The sequence below is a fragment of the Aspergillus piperis genome (genome assembly GCF_003184755.1).
Source record: "Aspergillus piperis CBS 112811 unplaced genomic scaffold BO85scaffold_17, whole genome shotgun sequence".
NCBI lineage: Eukaryota > Fungi > Ascomycota > Eurotiomycetes > Eurotiales > Aspergillaceae > Aspergillus > Aspergillus piperis.
Window position 1 is genome coordinate 507,310 of NW_020291607.1, and position 21,662 is coordinate 528,971.

Below are 21,662 nucleotides of genomic sequence, written 5' to 3' on the forward strand. Positions count from 1 at the left end.
GGATAGAAGGAAGGGTTCGGACAGCTCCGCACGACGTAACCAAGCTATCAGCTAATCAGCTGTCTCCGCTATCTTATCGCCGGCTCCACCTCGGCCGGACTGAAGCATCACCAACTGTGGAGTCACAATGGTGTCAATTCGTCTCCTGCACGCGCCATATTCATTTTCATTTCTCCCGACAAAATCACGGCATAACAGCCTGGCTAGCTAGCTAGCGAACAGAGAGGTATCACTCATCGCCTTATATACAACACAGCATTGGTCCCAGGACTGCCCAATAAACAGAGTCCGACCAGTATATGAATAACTATCCCATGCATCTCACTGCACCTCATCTCCAGACTCCTCCGGCACCGGCACCTTGTCATTCAAGGCAAAGTTCACCTTCTCCCCAAGATCAATTGTCTCGCGGAGAATCTGCCGTGCCGTCTCCTCATTCACCCCCATGTCCTCCTTGACCAGTCGCACCGCCAACTCTGGCACCAACACCTCCTGCGCATATCCGACGGGCCCAGCCATCTTCACAATCTGATCATCGGCCGCTAGCCGACGGAGCCTCCGCCCGTATCGCGAGGTGATCGCTTGTAGCCTATTTCAATTAGCCTGCGCCCATAGAAGACCATATCAAGTAGATGCAAAGGTGAAGCGTACATTTTCCCTGCCCCTCGAGTCCCGTAATATCCACACGAGATCTTTTCCAATCCGTCTCCGTCCAGCGAAAGGCGGAAATTCTTAGCCTGTCCGGTCTTCAACGCCGTATCCAGGATATTCCGGTAGAACGAGGTACTCTCCGGCACCATAATCGTCTCCAGGTCCGCGAAATGCTGAGCGATTCGCTCATCGAACGTATCCCAGTCGATCTCCGGATATCCCTTCTCCCTCCACTCCTGCTCCGCAGAAGTCTGCTTATGAGAGTCACAGAATTGTCGCTGTTCGCGCATGCGCTGTTTCGGTTGCGCGCGGAATCGCAACAGCGCCCCCGGGTCCACAGGCGCTTTGCACCACGGACACACGGCCGGTTCATCTAGCAGCGCTGCTTCTCCATACTGCGAAAGCTCATTCATAAAGCTAGACGACGCCATACTAAGCGGCGTGCCGACCGAGGAATCATCATCATCAAAGACCGCCGCATCCAGAGCAGACGAAGTAGCATGTGAAGAGCTCGAGATCATATCATTAGGCTCGGGCATGGGAGGAGGCTGCTTGAATTCAGGCTTGGGGCTCGACGCACGCGCCTCGTCCTCAATATCCCTGGGAACCTTGAACTCCTTGCCCTTCTTCTTTGGCCCATTACTCATACTCTTGCTCCCCTCCTTCGAAGCCTTCGGCGTTCTGACACTCCCCGCCGGCGACTGCGACGAGTTCACCAACGACTTCCTCGACTGATACCCGCGACTCTTGCGTCGCTTATTCCCATTATCCAATTCACGAAACGAGGCGAAAAACCCCTCATCCTTATCTTCATCCGCGTCATCGTTTACCATCTCACGCGAGCTCCGTTTGCGGCCCGTTGCCGGGGTACTGTTCTTTGTATCGCTCCCTCTTTGTTGGCGCGGGGCGCGCGGCGTTGTTTGCGATCTGCTCTTGGCGAGCTTCTCATCCAAGCTAGGGCCCGAGACTCGTGTGCGGGTTTCCGGCTCGGAATCGTCCTCGTTCACGACATCGTCTTCGTCGCTAGAGCTAATGGGCTCGTCGTCCGTCGCGGGCTCCGGTTTCACGGGTTTCGGACGCTCATCTTTGCCGTTGCTGTTTCGGAAGGTGGAGAGGAGGGATTGGCTGGGGCCGGATTGTCGAGTGAGTCGGTTGGAGGCGTAGCTGGAGTTGGGCTTGGGTCGGGTTTGCAGGACCATGGTGTGTAGATCGTAGCTGTAGTGGAGATCAGTTGGTCGTGGAGATGGATGGGTTGGCTATGGCTGTTGTGGAGACTGGTCGATATCGATATGGGACAGAAGAATTGCAAATCAAAATGATACAGATAGAAAGGAAGGGAGAGCCAAGTGGCTTGAGTAAGTATTTGTTTCAATGATAAATAATCACGTCGCAACTGTGGCCGAGCTGCTTGGATGAAGAAGCACGAGAGCAGGTCGACCCCCGTTTGAGTGATGGAGTGAACCACGGAACGAGTGTGAGCATGTGCAAGGGCCGCCCCCTTGATTGTAAACAGTAGAGATGCCCCGGAAAGATCTGTGCTTGCGGGGTCTGGGCTGGGTGTCGTTTGGTGTGGAGGGCAGAGAAGAGGAGGAAAGTCATGAATCAAATTGGCTGGGGAATCGGATGAGGAGGGACGCGTGTGGTGACACGCTATTCTCCGCACCCGCTGCTATAATTATGATCCCGTCGGCTTGGGCTCTATGCCGACTGGTCGCATCGACCGTCAATCAATGGATGGAGAACTCCTTTTTGCGGTCAAGGAGGAGAAGATTTGCTTCCTGATACTAGAGGTAGTAATAAAGACTGCTTCATGCTAAACTAATGGGGATGCCGACCAGCACATCCAGAACACCTGATATCCAAATAGCCACACCGGAAGGTGAATCAAGCATGCATGAAAATTAGACTGGCTGTATCATGTCTCAGAAAAGTGTATGCAACAAAGAATAAGGCTCTAACTTGGCAATCGCATGCCAGGCTCTGAATTTATCATAACTGCAATTGTCCTCCCGCGGCGTCATGCACGGACACAAGCAAGTAGAATGACAACGAAAAAGAAATTATAGCAACCCATATTAAGAAAAGTAACCCCCGGCACAGGCCCGGCTCGGTCTATCAACAAACAGCTTATAAACAAACAGAAGCTCGTTCCCATCGTCTCGTTCATCGTCACTCGAATGTCATCTGAATCTCTTCTTCGCCGTGGCCAAAGTCGTGCTCGGCCCAAGCATTTGGCTCCAGAGCCATAGCGCCTAAAGTGCTGGCCCCAAGGGCCGGCATCGTAAGGGAAGACCGAAGCTCAGGCCTTGTGGGGGGTACATCGTGAGAGGCGGCGGGCTCAAAGGACGACTGAGAACGGGGAGGGGTATCGTGGAAGGACGTATCGAAGGTCATCTCTACTGCTTCCTCTTGATGTGCAGGCGTGTGTGCGTCACGAGTAGGACTGTATTCGCGGAGTGTCCCAGGAGACGCACGAGCCGGAGGCGCTGGAGTTTCAGGGCTCTTCAGCTCTTTGCCGGTGGAAGCAGGAGCAGATGGAGCCGGGCTTGCTGGTGAACTCAAGTCTAATTTCATCGGGGGAAGTGTGGATTCAAGCTGCTTGACTTCGATACTTTCCGAGGCTAGCTCGGCTCGAATAGCGTCGATATCAAAGAGCACCGTTCCGGAGCCGTTGGTGTCGCTGGAGCCCCGGCGTATCGCATTGTTGCGTTCAACGTCGTACGTTTCCCAGCCTTTCTTCTGCGCCAACTTTCCGCGTTTGAACAAACCAAACCGCTTCTTTTCCGGCTTTTGCTCAGCCTCTCGTCGCGCCTCGTCAATCTCACGGATCAGCTCCCTTTGCCGCTCAGCGTGGTTCTCGGGATCAGGATCCTCAATCTCGGCGAACTCTTCGCTCAGAACTTCCCAGCCGACTTCCTTCAACAGCCGAGGAATTGCTGCACGATAGTCCATATGACCATTCACAATCTTGGTGACATCGAAGTTCTCCAAGCCGGGAACGCCCTCTACTGGTGCAAGACCAGCCACCCGCATGATACCACCACTCGTGGCGCGGAAAAGATACCCTAAGATCCAGTCGTTGGAAGCGAATCCATTGACAAACCGCCCAGACACCACGCTGCGGGCTTTGAGGTACTCATCTCGGTTGGCCACAATCGGGGACCCGAAGAGATACACGTTCTGAACTAGCCCATGCGCGCCCTTGTCTGCAAGCTCCTTCAAACAAGAGAAGATGACTCGCGAGCCAAGTGAATATCCGAGAAGAGTCACTGGCCTCTTTCCCAGATTGTGGTCTCGCAGCGAGTCAGCCAAAATCAGTCCGGCCGCATTTGCGCGTGTAAGCGATACGTTCCAAGGATTGTCGATCAGATAGGACAGCTTGGTCAGGACGAGTGGGAGTTGCAGTGAAGCCATCAGGGCAACTAAAACTGTCTGGCCAAGGACCTGTTGCAACCCCTGGGTCAAAGCCTATTCCAAGCATGTTAGTGTCCGCATGAGCGTATCTGAACATAGTGTCGCTGCCTACCTCCGTAGCGAGAATGTTAATAGTGTCACCCATACTTCGGAGCATCTCAGGCTCCCACAAGACTGAGTATAAATCACCCATGATGGGATCAACCGTACTGAAAGGCAATCGGACGTCATCCACCTTTCCTGTCATCCAACCAGCGACGGTGATAATCAGGTTGACTCTCTTGTTATTATGCAAGGGGCGATATTCGAACGTCTGAACAGGGCCAGTCCGTCTTTGAGAAGCCCTCAGACCAATGGTACTTCCAGTCAAGGTAGCGCCGGAGGCAATCAACGCCGTACCTCCAGCACCGCCCAAAAACGCGCTCGTCCCCGTGATCCCGACGGTGGTGAATCCAGCTGCTATACCAGCGCCGATGACCGGGGCCAACAAGCCAGCCGAAAGGCCTATCACCAGGCCACCACCGACAGTGGCTAAGCCCATAACCATATACTTGCGCTTGAGGGCCATCTTCCGCCGCTTCTCCATATGCTCCGACTCGTCCCATGTCTCCTTTTCTGCAGCCTCCTGCATTTCGAGAGCATCGATGACCCGCTTTTCGAAGCGGGCAATTTGCAGCCATGACACCTCCATCGAAGCACCAACCCTTTCAAGCAATGTCCGTGACCGCGCATCATAGGCCGAGTCTGCAATGAGGACGAGGAACAAATCGCAGAGCACAGTCCAGCGGAGATCAATGTCGATCTTCGCAGAAGTGGGCAGCTGCGATGGGGTCCGGACCTCTGGCAAGTCCTCCCCTTCGTGGGTTTCATATGGTGGAGGGGAAGTTGATCGGGAGGACCTGTCCATTTCGGTGGATATGCTACTCCGGTAGTCCTCCCTGAGTCTAGGGGATGAAGGCGAGGACACCGACTTCTTTGGTGTTTCGGGCTCATCCGCCAATGGATTCGCAACACGAGCGTTACTCATTAGCGGTCGGACAAGGTCTGCCGGCTGCACGCCATGTTCAGCCAATTGCTCTATCATCACCTGCTCCGCGGTGTCGATTTCCATGTGAGAATAGAGCCTGGCCATCATTGCTTGCCCCCACTTCCGCATGGCATCGATACCAGCCTGCCTTGCCTTGCGTGTGCCCTTGATGGCGGGGAGCTTGTTCATGTCCAATGTCATTTGATGAATAGTCAGCCTGGTCACCCCAACATAAGCGATTCTCTGGCTCTCAGTAAGAAGATCCTTTGTCGCCTGCATTTGGCTCACGCGGTCGCGCAGCTCCTCCTCTACGCCGGCGGCAGTGTCGGCGGAATCCTTGAAAAGATAGCTTGTATCTTCATCCAAGCTGGTTGCTGATTGGGCATCTTCGTCAAACTGCACGCGAGTGTAACCCTTTCCTGCACCACCTAGACCACTGTACACAGCTTCGTTATCCTCCTGCTTCGCACCACGGGCAACCAGACGGCCATAGTCATCATAATAATCGAATTCTCCCAAAGCGGGCATTTCTTTCCACCCCCCATCGTCCTCTTCTTCCTCGCTATCATCATCTGACTGCCCGGCCACATAGAGTCGCTGATGAGACCATTCGGAAGGCTTCACAGATGCACGCTTCTTCTGCATAGAGGACCGATCGGCACTGTTATCATGATTCTCCTGAGCAGGACTCTCCGTGTACGGCGGTGGGGGTTCCTCTTGCGAAGGATGGGACGGGTGATCGGAAAGAGCACGCTTTTCGCTAGCCGTGGAAGTCTCTGGGACTTGCCCGGGAGAGTGACCATGATCCTCGGGCACAGATGTCGCAGACGGCAATGACGGGTCCTTATTTACTTCGTTTGCCGCTCCCTGAGGCTCTTCCTCCACCTTATAATTCGCGTTCGAACCCTCTGGAGCAGTTGCTTGGCCTTCTCGGTTGCTCACATCGCCACTATCATCCGCATTCCCGTGTGATTCATCCACTTCGTGAAATACTTCCTCGCTTTCGGACGACTCCCTCTTAGGACGCACGCGGATTGGCAAACCAAAGTCGTCAAACTCCTCCACTTTGGACTCTATAACCGGGCCCGAACCAGCGGCCTGCTCTGTTGCAGATTGTCCTCCACCCGGTCTGACATTCTCTTTCTGCGTGGCAGCATTGTCGGAGGTAGTGGTGCTTTCGGTGGCCGCAGCTGGAGCGGAGGGAGTCGGAGTATTGGGGGGTTGTGAGATATGTGGCTGATCGGCAGGATGGTCGACAGAATGGTCAACAGCCGGGCTGGAAACTGAGCTCATTCTTCATTGACGTGTCAAATTAAATGCATGCAGTTGCCTCGTGCCGTTTTTCTCGGGAATCCCTAATATCACCGTGCAAGTTCCGACATGAATGGGGCCAAAGATGACCCATTCGTGCGAAAAGGCACTTTGGGTGATTGTGGCTGATCTTGCACTGAGTTGCTCCCTGGACACTCGTTCTATCCCATGTGCCTGACAGGGAAGCTGAGTCGTGTCGAGGGTCACCAGTAGGCAGCTGGGGGGATCTGGAGCCGATGAATGGGACTGGGGTAGTGACGGAGGTGGGAGGGAAGGGTCAAGGTACTTTTGCGAACGGCGGGGACGGAGCTGTGACGGCGCAAGAGGAGATGGGATTCGGTTGATTATAGAAAGGAATTAGGGGGGATATTTTGAAAGTTCGATTGAGTCTGTAGGTAGTAGTGGACAGAATTGAAAGGATGGCTCCTTTTTCTTCTTTCCTCCCTGCTGGTTGACAGTCAGCCCAGATGAAATCGGGGCCGATTTGGAAAGCAGCCTGCGACCGGGAGACGTGGTGCCGCATCTGGGGAGGGAAAGTGGGCAACCACCGCTCTGCTGGCCTCTGAAAGCGGTCATCCCCCTTCCTGCGGAGGCAATCCATCCCCTCATGTTGATCGCGGATTATCCGCTTCAGCTTCCCTCTCCAACATCCTCTTTAGATATAGAGTTGAACGTGCTTTCAAGCTAGAGTGACAGATTTTGAGTTTCAGGTCGTGCATGGACCATTATTGGGGCCTTTCTCAATCGCAAACCAGCTCATACCACAGCAATTTGTTTACATAGCTCGGGGCCCTTTCCGTCATCCCAATACATGCATGGGTCGGAACTTCACTAGGCTGCCATTTGCATGATCGGATGACCACAAGCCACTTTCTTCAGCGTCACCTTGATTGGAGCTGAAGACGCCCTCAAGCACTACGGTTTATGTCAAGGCTCAAAGCTTGATTTTTGACAGCTGATGCAGGACCGAGCACGTCTCTACTACCTAGTTGTACTGCGGCTGTCCCATCCGCCGCATCGTCCCGGATCAACCTGTTTAGTAGGGAGATCTACTAAGAAGTGTCGAACTACCTGGAACCTCGAGTCGCCACTACCTGTAAGTGATTTAAAGGTTACCAAGAAGCAGACTTGTCCTCTACCATTGAGGCAGAAGATCCTCGCAATCTATGTCACCAAGTTATAACGTTGGATAGCAATTTGCGTATCCCATCTTGCACAAGCAATAACAGCCACCCTGCCATATGGGAAGGTTCTTACTAGATAGCTCCAGTGCTTTCAGCGAACACAACGATAGATATGCAAGTATAAGAGCTTCCATGATTCCAACCATAGTGCGTAACCTGGAAATGGCTTCCTTTAAAGCCTGGTGGGGTGGCGCGGCACGTGGCTTGATGGAGTCTTCTGATGTCCTCAGTGTCATTGTACAAAGTATGAAGTCATGAGACTGGCATCGATACAGGTAATACTTGGGCGTGAGCACAGTATGCGTGATTCAAGGTTCCCTGCGACTCGAATCCCAGAATAGCAGGGGAACATGGTCATCGGCAAGAAGACGAGAGATTCGGCCCGATTCCGAATTGTCGGCCGATATCCAGAGACACTGGAACGGAGCCAGGCCAATTATTTGCCGTTGTGCAGTTCCGCATAAATCTCAATATGCCCCATGTTCATGACATCTCACGATCATCAGGCGATCCTCTCTGATGGGTTATTTCTCCGTGGGTCAATCGCTTGCTCAATGTGCAGCTCCACATGGGCCAGTGGTAGTCTACCTCACAAGTCCCAACAGTCGAACTCGCAGCTAGCTGCACAAGGCCACAATCCACATGATGACCGGGTCTAAACCAGCAACCCATCATTGAAGAGCGAGCTCGAGGAGCCATCAAAGTCTCCACATATTCCCCTTTCGGAAAATTCCGACAGGTGTGGACGCTGATGTTGGGGCCTTGGGCGAAACATACTACCCCAACTGGATGTCGGAGGTTTCATGTCTACCGAGCCCCCGACGGAGTACCCTCGAGAGACATTGAGCATGCATATCGCTTACTGTGGGACAGAGTTGTTAAGTCTGCGGCCCCATCTTGGACTCTTACTTTTTTCTTCTTCCTACTGTGTGCTCTCAGTCGAGTTCTCTCTCGATCCTGAAGACTTTTTTGTCGCAGTGTTCATCAATACTGGCCTTCTGGCGTGCCTGCCTCTCCATATGGCAGGTGGATGAAAATGATTTGGAGGGCTTTCCATGTCTATGCTAATGTGTGCAAACAGATGGCCACTTCCAGGTGGTCCATCTTCTCTATCTAGATTCGAGGGCTTTTCAGCGACTGCTCTTCAGAATCCAGGCAAGCTGGGCATCGCAAAAATACTGCCGTCCGGCATCCACTCATCAAGCTCCATGCCCGTTCTGGCCGGTGATGGGTTTCCTTGCTGACCGCTCTCTGGCGGTGTTCGCTGTTGCTGTACATCATATCCAAACTGAGGAGGCAACATTGCAGGCTGATAGCCGGCAAAGGTATTCATGTGAACCATGTTTTGGTAACCTCCGCTCTGGTCGGGTTGCCATATCTGATCCGTCGGCGGCGGTACGCCGTAGTTCACATTCATCGCCTGGAAAGGAACCATGGAGGAGTACTCCGTCTTCATTACCAGGGACGCATTTGGCTGTGATGGGTCAAATGGCAGCTGATTTTGAGGGGCGGCATGACTCGGAGAGATTGGCGTACCAGCGCTCAATTGAGGAACGAAACCAGCAGTTCTCTGCATCTGTTTCTGCACAAAGCGGTCATACCAATTTCGAGCCTTGATGGCAACGACAAGATACCATCGGCTGGGGATTTTGTACTTCTGACCACCGCTTGCCTCCGCTAGTCGCCTGGTCAATGCATCCAGATATTTCTCGACATTTACGGACTCGGCAGTCACGAACTCCCCTAGAGCGCCAGATCTAACGGAGAAGTAGATTTTGAGCAGAGACAGGATGGCCACTCCGACCCGGGTGTAGATGAGGTTGGGGATCTTCCGCAGCATCTCCGTGTCACAGCCTAGGAAGAAGTCGAGCATCTCGTGGGCGGCGTTCAGCCACTTGATCGTGAAGTCTACACGGACCGCACTCAGTGGCGCGCTTTTTGACTTGTCACTGTTTTCCAGTGATGGGAGAGTATAATATTGTTGCTTGATCGCATCAGGATCTCGATAACCTTCTCCAACAGCAAGCTCATAGATCGCGAGGTTGGTGTAATGGTACTCGAAATTCATGGGCACTGAGGTATGATATTAGCTACTTCACGTGCCCACATTAACCGTTTTGGAAATAGTTTACCTGTATGCATCTCCATGGATAGATCTTTCTTCCATGTCTGCATCCGGTTGTCAAACCACCTCAGGACGGCTTGCAGACGCGACTCGGTAAGCGGGGCAGTCGAACTCGTGTCGTCAAGCCCAAAGGATGTCATCGCCTCATCGACTACTCGCTGAAGCTCAAACCAAGTGGCCATGTGTCTATCGACTGCATTTGGCGAGCGTTCCAAGTGCTTCACACACTCGCTCATCCAGTCGTTAAAGAGAAGCAAATTCGGCCGGCGTGTTTTCATAGCGACACTATTCTTAATTAGCATGTCAATCTCAACAGGAACCGCATTGAAGCTTACATGGATGTCAAATGATAGCAGAACAAGATGGCTCTCGCTTGTTCCGCCATTGGCTCATCATATGCGCTCTTTTTATTCGTTCTGCGACTGGAGCTTTGGGGCACTCGTCGTTTTGAAGCCAAGCCAATCTCCAGGGCCATCGTGGCCGCTATATGAGTATACTGATAGAATTGCAGTTTCAAAGGAGAGTCGGGCGGGAAGTAAAAGACAATCATGAGCAACAATGCCTGGACTAATTCCAAGGACTTGTCGCCATTAATGAAGAAGCGTTCGGCATACACTCGAATCATCTCGCGGTTGAGGGCAGCGGCCAGGTTGGCATCCAACGAGACAGCTGCTGCGGCAATGACTGAGAGGAACAGCACCGGCTTCGAGCAACGCAGTTGGTAAGCAGTTGTATCTGGGGGCAATACGACGATTGGAGCAAAGGCTGTGAGCTCAGTGATAAAGAAGGCGACTAAATCGTTGGCGTATTCCAGTGATATCAAGCCTTGACCGACGACATCCCTTTCTAAAGTTGCTTCAAGCGAATAGCTCGACGATACAGGATTGGAAGCTAGGCCGGGAGTGGCACCGCCGTCGAAGGTATTGGGATATGGAGAGTTTGAAGGGAAGCTAGGTGAAAAGTCCATGGGTCTAGCCGATCCCGATGCGCTGCTTGGAGGATCTGAACCTGCGGGCATCGAATCATTGATGCTCGGCCCCAGGTCGGGTTCCCGAGAGTCCTCTCTTTCGCTGCCGACGCTTTCGGCACTGCTTTCATCCACGCGTAACCTGTCTTTGAGTAAAGAGCGCATCTGTCGCATCTCTCTCTCCAGCTGAGCGACCCGCGAGTCAGTCCGCTTGCGTGGTCGCCGCCTTTGGGGCGCCACGAAGATACAGGGTCTGTTGGCTTTCACACATCGTTGGCATTGGTTGGGCGTCGAAGGATCGGGTAAGCAACGGACTTTCAGTCCTCGACACGATTCGCATGACCGGTTTAATTGTTGCGCGGTCGCCGCCTGGGGTATCGAATTTGAGTCGCCTGGAGGATTTGTGGGTATTTTCGACATTTTGGCCCCCACACCTTGCTACAAGGCGTAGTATCCGGGCCACTGGTGATCGACGATAGACGCAAGGGTCGGAGGATAATAGACTAAATCCAGATTAAGTGTGCACAGCGTCTGTTGAAGCTGACTAGGCGATATTGCTGGTCCTTATTATTCGTCTCCAGAAGCGGTATGCAATCAATTGTAGATGTGAAAGACGGATATTAACATCGTCCTTTGCTGTCTGACAAACCAGATTTGAGGGGGCCTCAGAAGTGATAACGTGGAGGATATCGTAAGAATGAAAACAAAATCAACAGGTCTATCGAAAGTCGAATCTGGGAAGAAGACATCCAATTGGACGCCCGCCGGCAGGGGAAACTGCAGAACTCGCCATGTACCCGGTGCCGCAAGTAGTCGGAGTTGGTGCAGCAGCAGAATCCAGCTGAAGCAGTGGGACACATACAAGCCTCAGTCATGTGAGAATCCAGCCACAAAGGGGGGAAAGGCTAAAGAGCCTTTTTCGGTGCTTTTAAGGGCCAAGATGGTGCCATTGCTAAGAGGGGTTTGGCCTGTAGGAAAGAAGTCTAAGGCTAGTGCAATTTAGTCCCCTGTTCTCTTTGGCGAGCGGAAAGCCAAAGTGGAGAGATTAGATCAAGTTGGAACTATGGTACAGTTAGTCTCCCATCTTGGGTGCACAGTAGTCGGGAAGATCCAAAGATTAATTAGTGCCCAGATGAGTGCTTACCGCATGTAAGCTACTTACAGTCCTATGTCCCTGCTTAAGAATTAATCTCCCAGTGCGTTGCTGGATATGGAGTGGAAGTATGCCGTTGAACGGGCTCGAGACTCTATACCGTTGATGACTGTCTCCAGTAGAACAAAGTTCTCAGGCGGCAGGAGAAAAGTCTCGATGTAGAGAGAGAGACAGCCTAGTTCTTGGTGCACCCCGTAGACGATACTTGATTAGTACTATTAGCCCCCCAAATTAGCAGCGATAACCCCGAAGTCAAAGATAGAAAAGGAAGACATCCCAAACCTGACGAATCATCGGAACCGATTTCCCCGATGCGCCGGCACACTTCCTCCACATCCCGACCAATCAGGCAGCCACATTCGGCGGTATGGAGCGCCGCAAGGCACCACTTGGCCCGATGTGGTAATCTATAAGGGCCCGTGAATATCCTTGATTCTTTAGTGGAGGCTCGTGTTTACTGTTTATCATGCGTCAGCTTCTATACCTAGATAGCTGCTTGTCTCCTACTAACTTTGGATAGATCCCAAGCCAATGGACGTATGCAAGTCACGGTCAATATCCTTCAATCCACCTCACGGTCTTGTTTCGCCGGTGTTATCTTCCACTACCACCTGACAAGTTTGTGATTGTGACAATTTATATAATCACATGTCGAGAATGATCGCCTGCCGACAGCTTGCCGGCAGGAGAGCAGTGAGCTCAAGCATCAACCATCCAAGGCAGTAGTGGTATCTTGGAACACCAACCAATCAATGATACGTTTTACGCTTATACATAGTACGCAGCTTTTCAGTCCGCGCTGAGTGAGCTTTCCATAGTAGTTCAGTGCTTACGAGCCTTCGACCCCTTTGTATGGCCTCAGTTCTAAAGCTGACACTGCGTGCAGGCTGGTCATAACTCGGTCGAGCACAGCTCAAGTAATCCGGAAATATTTTTAGGTTTAGGCTCTACAGACTGTGTACAAGCAACGTCCTCAGGATCGACTGCGTGTCATGGTCCCTAAAGTTGAGCAGCATGTCTCGGCAGCCTAAATCCGCCTCCCCGACATGCGATACTACCTTTCGTGCAGTGATAAGGCATGTTTGGTAAGTACTAAGATGTTGCTTGTTGTTATGCATCCTATTTCTTGTCTCGTGTACATGACTCGCTTTCAAAAACAGAGAATGTGCATAAAGTTTGCTGACGATCAAGGAGACCCGATACCACATTGTTTTGAGCAGAGGATCTTGTCAGAGATCTCAGTCGGTTCATTCAGTACAAATTTGCTAATCTTACTAAATTCCTATGGTCGATGCTGAGACAATGTGGTCCTTGGTCAGCGCCCGAGACGGCAAGCTATGGCTGTGGCTTCTATTTATGTGTGAGGGCACAATAAAGGAAAAGACTGGCAGGAACAGCGGAGAGCAAGAATAGCATGATGAGTGACGATCGCCGTAAATTCTAAAGCCAACGTTCTGTTCGATGCAGCGGAGCTTCCCCCACTTTTAACACTGCAGACTCCTCCCTACCCTTACAGTTAACTACTGCGTGCAACACAAAACCGTCACCCCGTCACCCCGTCACATTGGTGAGGGGGCTTTGGGAAAAAAGCTTGACCGGAACAGTGATTAAAACCCATTCTCGTCATCCGAGCTAGGGGTGATGACAGCAGCAGGAAGGACAACTGTCACCTGAAACTAGAGACCAAATGGATGCAGAGCGGGTAATTCAAGGAAGGCATTGGACTCTGGCGGAGAGGGGGATAAATGCCGCTATCAGACTATGACGCGGCCCCAGTGTTTAGGGCCACTTTGCACGCATTTTAGCACTATAAACCGGCGAACCCAGGACAAAGGTAAACGCCATCGGACCAAGTCATTCGGAACAGGCCGTGCGAGATTCGTCATGCTATTGGCCTGAGACTACGCACGCAAGGTACTAAGACGGGCGTCTAGCGGATTTCTAGGGCCGGTGGTTGGTAGCAGTCGACTATTCATGTAGTGCTACTAGTCCAGTCGGAGAGATCAAACCCGAGATGTCCTGGTGGACTGGTGTATTGATGTATTGATGTATTGATGAATTATTGATCTCGTCCAAAAACGGTCTTTACATGACGATTTGTGTGAACCGACCAGGGTGCATCCGTAGGTTGGACACCCAAGGAAACCGATGAAATCGCTGACACCAACGAGTCAGACAGCACAGAGCGTGGCAGATTCTTCCAGGCGTTCCAGTCGGATCGGCACGGTAAGCCCAGTAAGCCCATCGCCAAGACTGGCAAGGCTGTTCAAGTTGTTTCCAAGGTTCCTTGCCACTCTTTGGGCTGGACGGTAACTGAGCACGCGACCGGGGGGCCCCCCGTAACAGTACACAGTAAAGTAGCACGCCGGTTTGGCGGCGGTTCTTTTTATTCTTTTTATACGTCTCTTCCCTGCCGATCGCCCTGGCGATTCGTGGTTTTTTTTTTCTCGGCGCCCCCCCCATTTGTACTCAAATCTAATTTATTGACGACTATTCACATTACGCCCTCTTATGCGCCGCACTGATTACGTCGCTCTCCACTGAATAATTATACTCTTGTTTCTTGTTCTCTTGTTCAATCTTCTTCTCCCTTTCTCTTCTATTCTGATTCCTTCACACACATACATACATCCTTTCTCCCTCTCTTCTCGAACTGGGTGGCCCCCAACTTGTCTTCGTCCGTTCCCCCTTTGGCCCCTTCGGCCCCTACAACAAATCCCGCCCATTCCGGTTTTATTGGCAGCGCGGACATCCCCCGTCTTATCTACGGCATCGTGCAACCTCGGATAAGAGCATGCGCTTTACGGTCTCTCAACATTGAAAGAACAAGTATCGTCTATCGTTTCCCGCCACTATGTGGTCTTCGACGCCCCGTTTGATTCTCGGCCTCTATGGGTTATTATGTGCTGTTGGATCGGCAAGCGCCGATGTCGATTTCATGAGTGTGCGACCTGATATGGTCAAGGATTACTCCGGAAAAGGGGGAGAACCGGGAGAGAAATACTTCAGTAAGTCTGGCCTAGTGCTGCGGTTGTTATCGGCTTTGTCTAACAAGTTACAGAGGAATCTAGGTATGCCATAGGATCTACTCGGGCGGTGTTCCTTTTGTTGTCTGTGACTAACTCTAATCTGAACTAGCTTCCACTACCACTATGATGGACGGTATGTCTGGTCCACCACTAGTTGATTTTCACGATTGCTGATCCCCTTGATAGCTTCGCAGATGAACCTCTCTCCGAGGCGGAGACTGTTCCGCACCTGTCGGAACTCATCCGGACCTATCTCTCGACAATGGCAGACCTTGGCGCTGAAACCTGGATAATGCATGGAACTTTGCTGGCTTGGTGGTGGAACCAGAAGGTGTGACACAAACCATGGGTGTTGACGATGCGCCGCCCGCTAATGGATGGATAGATCTTTCCATGGGACAATGATCTCGACGTTCAAATTTCCGAGCCGACCATCCATTTTCTTGCCGATTACTATAACATGACCGAGCACCACTTTGAGATTTCAGGCGTCGATGGCGGCCGAACCTATTTGCTGGAGATTAACCCGAACTATGTCGTCCGATCGACCGATGACAAGCTAAACGTGATCGATGCGCGGTGGATAGACACGTCGTCTGGGCTGTTTATCGATATTACGGCGGTACGCAAGGATGATGAGCGGAGGGAGAATGATCGCGAGCCTGGGGCGTTGATGTGCAAGGATGGCCATCGGTTTGATGTGGGTGGCTTGTGAACTGGTGACACAACAATGTGGCTGACCTGGGGTTAGGAAACCGAGATCTTCCCACTGCGGAACAGTTACTTCGAAGATGTTCCGGTCAAGATCCCGTTCGAATACGTTCGTCTACTAAAGAAAGAATACGGGTCAAAGTCGATGACTGCTTCCGTGTTCCAAGGGTATGCTTCGATTTATTGTCAATCTCTTCGCTCTTACTAATGCGTGGCACAGATACCATTTCAACCAACAGACTCAAGTATGGGATAAGATGAGGTAGGTTTGATGCGCCCGAGCCATTCGTGATTCTTGCTTACATGTTTCGATTTAGCCGGAAGAGGCACTTTGGGCGACGGGAGACCGACATTCCCGTTCGAACTACGCCCCTCGGGCGCCTGTTCAGGGGTTGATCGTGCGACTGTATGATATCGACGGAGCGCCCTTGATGCGCTTGTATCACGTCGGGCTTGTGTATGACGGTAACGATTTGAAGTGGCCCAGCACCTAGACTTTCGACTTTATTTGCATATACGGCGTTTGCCTTCGGTGCGCTACCAATTCCGCATGTTGGCTATATATGGCGTTTGGGAATGTTTCTATATATACTCTGGATCTTGTTTGTTTACTCTGGGACATGGGACATGGAATACCGTTTGAGAATGTGGTCGCCCATAGGTTAAATGGGCTGCTGGGCATCAAAGCCCGTTGTGTGGCTTCTCTGAACATACTATATAATACGACTTACTACCTAGTAGTACTACGCAATGGTGTGAATGTATATAGTGAATGTGGGTCTCAAGTACATGGTAGTGGTGTCTGCGATCGAAATAGAAATTACTCGTGTGACATCCTTGCTGTTTTCGTCTTGGCTCTACACGATTGTCAGCAGCCGACTCTCAAGCTTGAGCACTACCACAACGATCTCCTATTGACGAACAAGAGATGATCAAACATGAGCATCTGTTATTAGAAGTTGTCTAATGCACTCGAATGTATGAGAGGGACTGATCGTTCCTTCTATTCCTTCTAAAGAATCATCCTGCAGATAGATACCAAGTTAAACTGGATCACAATCTCCTCCGCGGACCACCCGCGGACCATCCGCGGACTTCAAGGAGACTGGTGCAGTTTTTTTCAAATAAGTACAATCGGAAAAAGCTTGGGCGTCCGGAAATAGAAGCGTGTTGACTTGGCGGACTTTTGGGGGTTAACTCCGAGGTTGATCAGATAACTACGGAGTACTGTGGTGACAATCAGCAGCCCTGACCATCTGGATTGGCGGCACCTCTCCAGTGACGTGTGTCTGTACACAAACACTGCATGATCGCCTCAAATCCCGCAGCCAACAAAGTCCGAGAAAAGGCGCCGTCCTAATCTTATCCTTCTTTATCTTTTCAACTAATTCTTGCCCTACACCTCCCCCTCCACGTGATTGTCAGATGGGATTAGTAAAGCAGGGCTAGACATGACCAATCACAAACCACTTAACCACAACGGGGGGTCCAGAACAGGCCGGGTGTAGCCAATAGCAAGAGACCATTCATCCCGGGGTTCCACTAAAGTATGAGTCGATGACTGAAGATCCAAGTCAGGCGCGACAAGTTGATAATTTATCTAACCATTATTGTTGAAGTTAAATCCTTTATTCTCTCCTCCTGCTTTTTACTAACCGCTCTGTTCCTGTTTTTCATGTCCATCAATCGTCTCCTGCTACACATTCTCCTTGCGTGAGGATGAGGTTTGGTGGGGCTCCTGTCATTATCAGCAACAGTTCCACGTCATGTCCACTTCGTCTGTGATCTCACTCTCAGCCCCATCGTCCCTCTCGCCCAGGAACGGGTCTGACGTTGTGCCTGGCCCGCATACCAGCCACGACACCCACGGCATCCCTTCCCATTCCACACAGGACCACAGCTTGCGCAGCTGCATCACTTGCCGTCGGAGAAAAGTTCGCTGCAACAAGAAAACCCCTTGCTCCAACTGCGCCAAGGCCGGGATCCAGTGTATCTTTCCCCCACCAGGAAGGGCACCGCGCAAAGTTAAACGACCACAAGATGCGGAGCTCCTGTCTCGCTTAAGGCGCCTCGAGGGCGTCATTGAGCATCTCAGCGAAAAGAAAGCGACCGGTGCTGCGGTGTCATCTCCTGATACGCCGTCCCCGCGGGTACAACAGCATCCTCAAAATCCACCCGCACCCCCGGCCAATGCGCAGGCCTCGGTGCCTGATGGTGATGGTGATGGCTGCCCGCTTCTTATGGATGCAGCCAAGCTGGATCCTACCAGGCCGATAGCGCCGCGGAATATTGAACATGAGTTTGGTCGACTGGTTATCGACGAGGGTCGAAGCCGTTATGTTAGCAATCGATTCTGGGCGAGTCTCGGAGATGAGGTGATTATTCCTGTTTTCTTCTTATCTTGTAATGATGCTAATGTCGATAGATCGAGGAACTGCAAGATATTCTAGATCCGTCGTCTTCGGACGAGGAAGACTATCCGTCTCCTGAGACATCGTCAAGCCATTCGGCCAACCATGATGGGTTTTTATTCGGGTTCTACTCCGTTTCACACTCACTACACGATTTCCTACCGCCGAGATCCCAGATTCCCTTCTTATGGAATACCTGGTTGGAAAATGTGGCGCCCTTGATACCAATCGTTCATAAAGCAAGCGCCAGGCAGCTATTCACTACAGCTTCCCAAGATCCAAACAGCTTGGATAAGAACTTTGAGGCGCTATTCCTTGCAATGTGCATGGTCGCGATTATCAGCATGTCGCCCAGCCAGTGTTCAGTGCACCTGGGAGAAGAGAGGGATGTGCTTGTCAAGCGATACCGGTTCGCAGTCGAGCAAGCGCTTTCCAAAGCGGATCTTTTGAACACTCAAAATATCACTCTCCTACAGGCTGTGGTCATATTCTTGATAGGCATTCGTCGAGAAGATGACACCAAATTTGTCTGGTCTATGACAGCGCTTGTTCTTCGCCTTGCGCAAGGGCTGGGTCTTCATCGTGACGGCACGAACTTCGGCCTGAAGCCTTATGAAACGGAGATGCGCCGACGACTATGGTGGCACATCTGTTTGTTGGACATCCGGGCAGCAGAGGATCACGGATCTGATGCGCAGATTCATGAGCGATTGTACGATACTCGACTGCCACTGAATATCAATGACGAGGACATCACGCCAGACATGAAGGAGCCTCCTAAGGAGAGAGTAGGCTGGACTGAAATGACATTTTGCCTAATTCGCTGCGATATTACAGTTGCTGTGCGTCGAGTCAGCTACACTTGTCCGAACGCCCCTTTCATTTCGGCAACCCGACAGCTCAACCCTGATAACTGCTCCAAGGTGATTCGGGCGATTAACGACCGCATTGAAGACCGATATATTAAACATTGTGACATGAATATTCCGATTCAGTGGGTCTGCGCAACGATTGGTCGCCTCATCCTGACCAAACTCTGGCTTGTCATTCATCATCCGATGACCCGGCCTGAACGGGGCTTAACGTTGAGCCACGCAAATCGCGAGAGCTTGTTTGCTACTTCAGTGGAGGTGGCTGAGTTCCAGCGGCTGCTGGATGGCGACGTCAAGACGTACAAATGGAGCTGGCTCTTTGCCACGAACATGCAATGGCATGCCATCGCCTTTGTGCTGTCAGAGCTTTGCGTCCGCCCACTTAGTCCTCTTACCGACCGGGCATGGAAATGCGTGAGCACCCTATATACAGACTGGATCAAGAACAGCAAGCAGCGGAAAGGCATGCTCTGGCGTCCGCTTTCCCGCTTGATGAAGCGAGCAACCGCGTTCAGAGCCAAGCAAGAGGAGATGCGCGCGCAGATGAGTTCCGGCATGATTGCAGCTCACGATGTCACTGCCCCGAACTGCCCTGGAGTCTCAATTATACAGCCCCCAGTCCTGCCCCGAGCACTGGACTTCCAGGCTTCACCAACAACCCAAGAGAATGAACCCTTGCATGGTGTGTCTGAGAACGGCGGACTCGACTTCGATCTGCGCGACGGGCCAGTTAGCGTGATCAAAGATTTATTCCCTGACACGGACTGGCTGAACCCTGCTACAGCAGCCAGCATACAGCAGCAGGAGTGCTCGGGCGCGTCGATAGACACGCTAGTGAGGCCGGCGGAGCCGAGCGCGACCCAGCAGGAGATGCCTAATGCGAATCTCAACTGGGAAGAATGGGATCAGGTCATGACTGATTTCCAGATGGACCTGCAAGCGTCCAATACGCAGAATCCTTTTGGCAATGCCCTGGACTGGCTTGCTTGATGATGATACCAGTAGTGTTGATACCTTGATGGCCCTGGTGGCTATTACCGGCATCATGAAGATGCCTCTGTACTGAATGTCTCCTCTCTACACGACCACCAAACCCTCTCCATTCACGATAATGAGAAATTTAGCTAGGAATGAGCTAAAAGCTAATGATGAATTATGTATGTATGTACGTACCTTGCAATGCAGCCGAGGCAGTACTTTACCTGTATACCTACATAGTAGGGAGTATAGCAACACTAAATGAACATAACATATCCTATAAAATCCCTAATCAGAATCCCATCATTATTCCCCCCTTAAATCAAACAATCCAGCCAATTATTTTCCTAATAGAACAATAACAACACCCCCAATCTATAAGTCACGTGACACCGCGTAACCACCACCCGCCCCAGGACAGGCCAGCTTGCGTAACTATACCTCCACCTACCTCTCCCCTTCCCAATCCTTCTTCGCCCTCAACCCAACCCCGACCTCAATTAGAAACAGAGAAATCCAGATACACAACATGGCCCCAAAACGCACCGCCGCACCAGCAGCAACAACAGGCCCCATCCCCGCGCCCTCACCACCCACCATGCCCTCCGCATCATCATCATCCGCACCCGCAGCATCCTCCTCCTCTCTTCTTTCCTCCGGTCCCAAAACCCTCACCCAGAACTCCTCTATCTACGATATCGCCCACACGGTCTGGCAGCAGTATCTGGCTACTACGCCGCAGCGCACAATGCTGCTTGATGCGTTCATGGGATTCTTGGTGCTGGTTGGTGGTGTGCAGTTTGTTTATTGTGTTGTTGGGGGGAATTATGTGAGTTTGCCCATACATACATACATACATACATTCTTTCTTTTTTGGTTAGGGGGGAGAGGGAAATATCTAGGTGGAGAATTTGTGGCTAATGTGTTTTGGGTACTTACACAGCCGTTCAATGCCTTCCTGAGTGGTTTCTGTGCCGCTGTAGGACAGTTTGTTCTTACGGCGAGTTTGAGGATGCAGACTAGTGCTGCTACTTCGTCTTCTTCTTCGACTGGGGGTGCTGGTGGTGCGAAAGGGAAGGGAGGGAAGAAGGTTGTCAAGGGAGATGCTGGGGAGGAAGGGAGTGGTGGTGTTTCGGCTGAGAGGTGAGTTTTCAACATTTACTTTATTCATTACTATTGACTTTGGAAAGGGTTGGAATTTGTGCTAACTGGTTTGGGTTTTCTTGTATAGGGCATTCGCGGACTATGTCTTCGGGAGTTTGATTCTGCATTTCTTTTGTATTAACTTTATTAACTAGAAGCTATCGGGTCTGGTATGGAGGGATATGTTTGAAGGGGTGGTGGTGTGCAGCGGATATTATGGGAAGAGGGTGGAAAGGCAGAACGCTGGATATAAAGTGACAGGTGGGAGGATAAGATGGATAGGATAGGAAGGGTGCATGCAGGCTGTTTCCCTGGTGGAGTAGCCTAGTCTCTTATCTGGTTCCTATCCGGGTTTGAGAAGGTTAAAACAAGTCGAGGATCTGTTATTGCGTTATGTTAGCTAGCTATTACTATTTATACCTGTGTATCAATGTATATCGATTCTACTGTTTACTCTCAGCATCGACTTTCATATAGCAATGATATCAGCTATTGAATCTAATCATATATTCCCTGGGTATAGTATATCCTATATTCTCTACTAGTATAAATCAAAAAGCCCGTCCCGGTTTGCGCTTGATCTGCGGCTTCTTCACCACGCTTCCGCCTCCGCTTCCGCCATTGCGCGCACCACCACTACTCGAGGCCGTCACACCTCCTACACGCCTTGCCCTCGCGATAGGCCT

At 51.5% G+C, this 21,662-nt stretch overlaps 5 protein-coding genes across 5 annotated transcripts; 2 read left to right on the forward strand and 3 right to left on the reverse strand.

Annotated features, from left to right (window-relative positions):
• Nucleotides 1–14: 14 nt before the first annotated feature.
• BO85DRAFT_451925 (RTC4 family protein) lies at nucleotides 15–2,264 on the reverse strand. Its single transcript, XM_025660704.1, has 2 exons — nucleotides 652–2,264; nucleotides 15–589 (listed from the first exon to the last, which is right to left on the reverse strand). Exons 1-2 carry the CDS (start codon nucleotides 1,848–1,850, stop codon nucleotides 322–324), a joined length of 1,467 nt encoding a protein of 488 aa, XP_025512947.1. The 5' UTR covers nucleotides 1,851–2,264; the 3' UTR covers nucleotides 15–321.
• Nucleotides 2,265–2,386: 122 nt separating this feature from the next.
• BO85DRAFT_451926 (DUF726 domain protein) lies at nucleotides 2,387–6,884 on the reverse strand. Its single transcript, XM_025660705.1, has 2 exons — nucleotides 4,178–6,884; nucleotides 2,387–4,119 (listed from the first exon to the last, which is right to left on the reverse strand). The coding sequence occupies exons 1-2, from the start codon at nucleotides 6,383–6,385 to the stop codon at nucleotides 2,821–2,823; spliced, it is 3,507 nt and encodes a 1,168-aa protein (XP_025512948.1). The 5' UTR covers nucleotides 6,386–6,884; the 3' UTR covers nucleotides 2,387–2,820.
• Nucleotides 6,885–8,676: 1,792 nt separating this feature from the next.
• On the reverse strand, nucleotides 8,677–11,237 carry BO85DRAFT_90697 (C6 zinc finger domain protein). Its single transcript, XM_025665775.1, has 3 exons — nucleotides 10,048–11,237; nucleotides 9,720–9,997; nucleotides 8,677–9,660 (listed from the first exon to the last, which is right to left on the reverse strand). Exons 1-3 carry the CDS (start codon nucleotides 11,097–11,099, stop codon nucleotides 8,732–8,734), a joined length of 2,259 nt encoding a protein of 752 aa, XP_025512949.1. The 5' UTR covers nucleotides 11,100–11,237; the 3' UTR covers nucleotides 8,677–8,731.
• Nucleotides 11,238–14,271: 3,034 nt separating this feature from the next.
• BO85DRAFT_426539 (uncharacterized protein) lies at nucleotides 14,272–20,111 on the forward strand. Its single transcript, XM_025658118.1, has 10 exons — nucleotides 14,272–14,840; nucleotides 14,894–14,903; nucleotides 14,971–14,994; nucleotides 15,048–15,192; nucleotides 15,247–15,561; nucleotides 15,613–15,740; nucleotides 15,793–15,834; nucleotides 16,390–16,420; nucleotides 17,330–17,911; nucleotides 17,998–20,111. The coding sequence occupies exons 1-10, from the start codon at nucleotides 14,687–14,689 to the stop codon at nucleotides 19,843–19,845; spliced, it is 3,279 nt and encodes a 1,092-aa protein (XP_025512950.1). The 5' UTR covers nucleotides 14,272–14,686; the 3' UTR covers nucleotides 19,846–20,111.
• Nucleotides 20,112–20,316: 205 nt separating this feature from the next.
• Nucleotides 20,317–21,429, forward strand: BO85DRAFT_451935 (putative oligosaccharyl transferase subunit Dad1; the record flags this gene model as incomplete). Its single annotated transcript, XM_025660706.1, has 3 exons — nucleotides 20,317–20,662; nucleotides 20,777–20,976; nucleotides 21,065–21,429. Coding segments are annotated over exons 1-3 (563 nt in total), but the record flags the coding sequence as incomplete, so codon positions are not given.
• Between the last annotated feature and the right edge of the window lie 233 nt (nucleotides 21,430–21,662).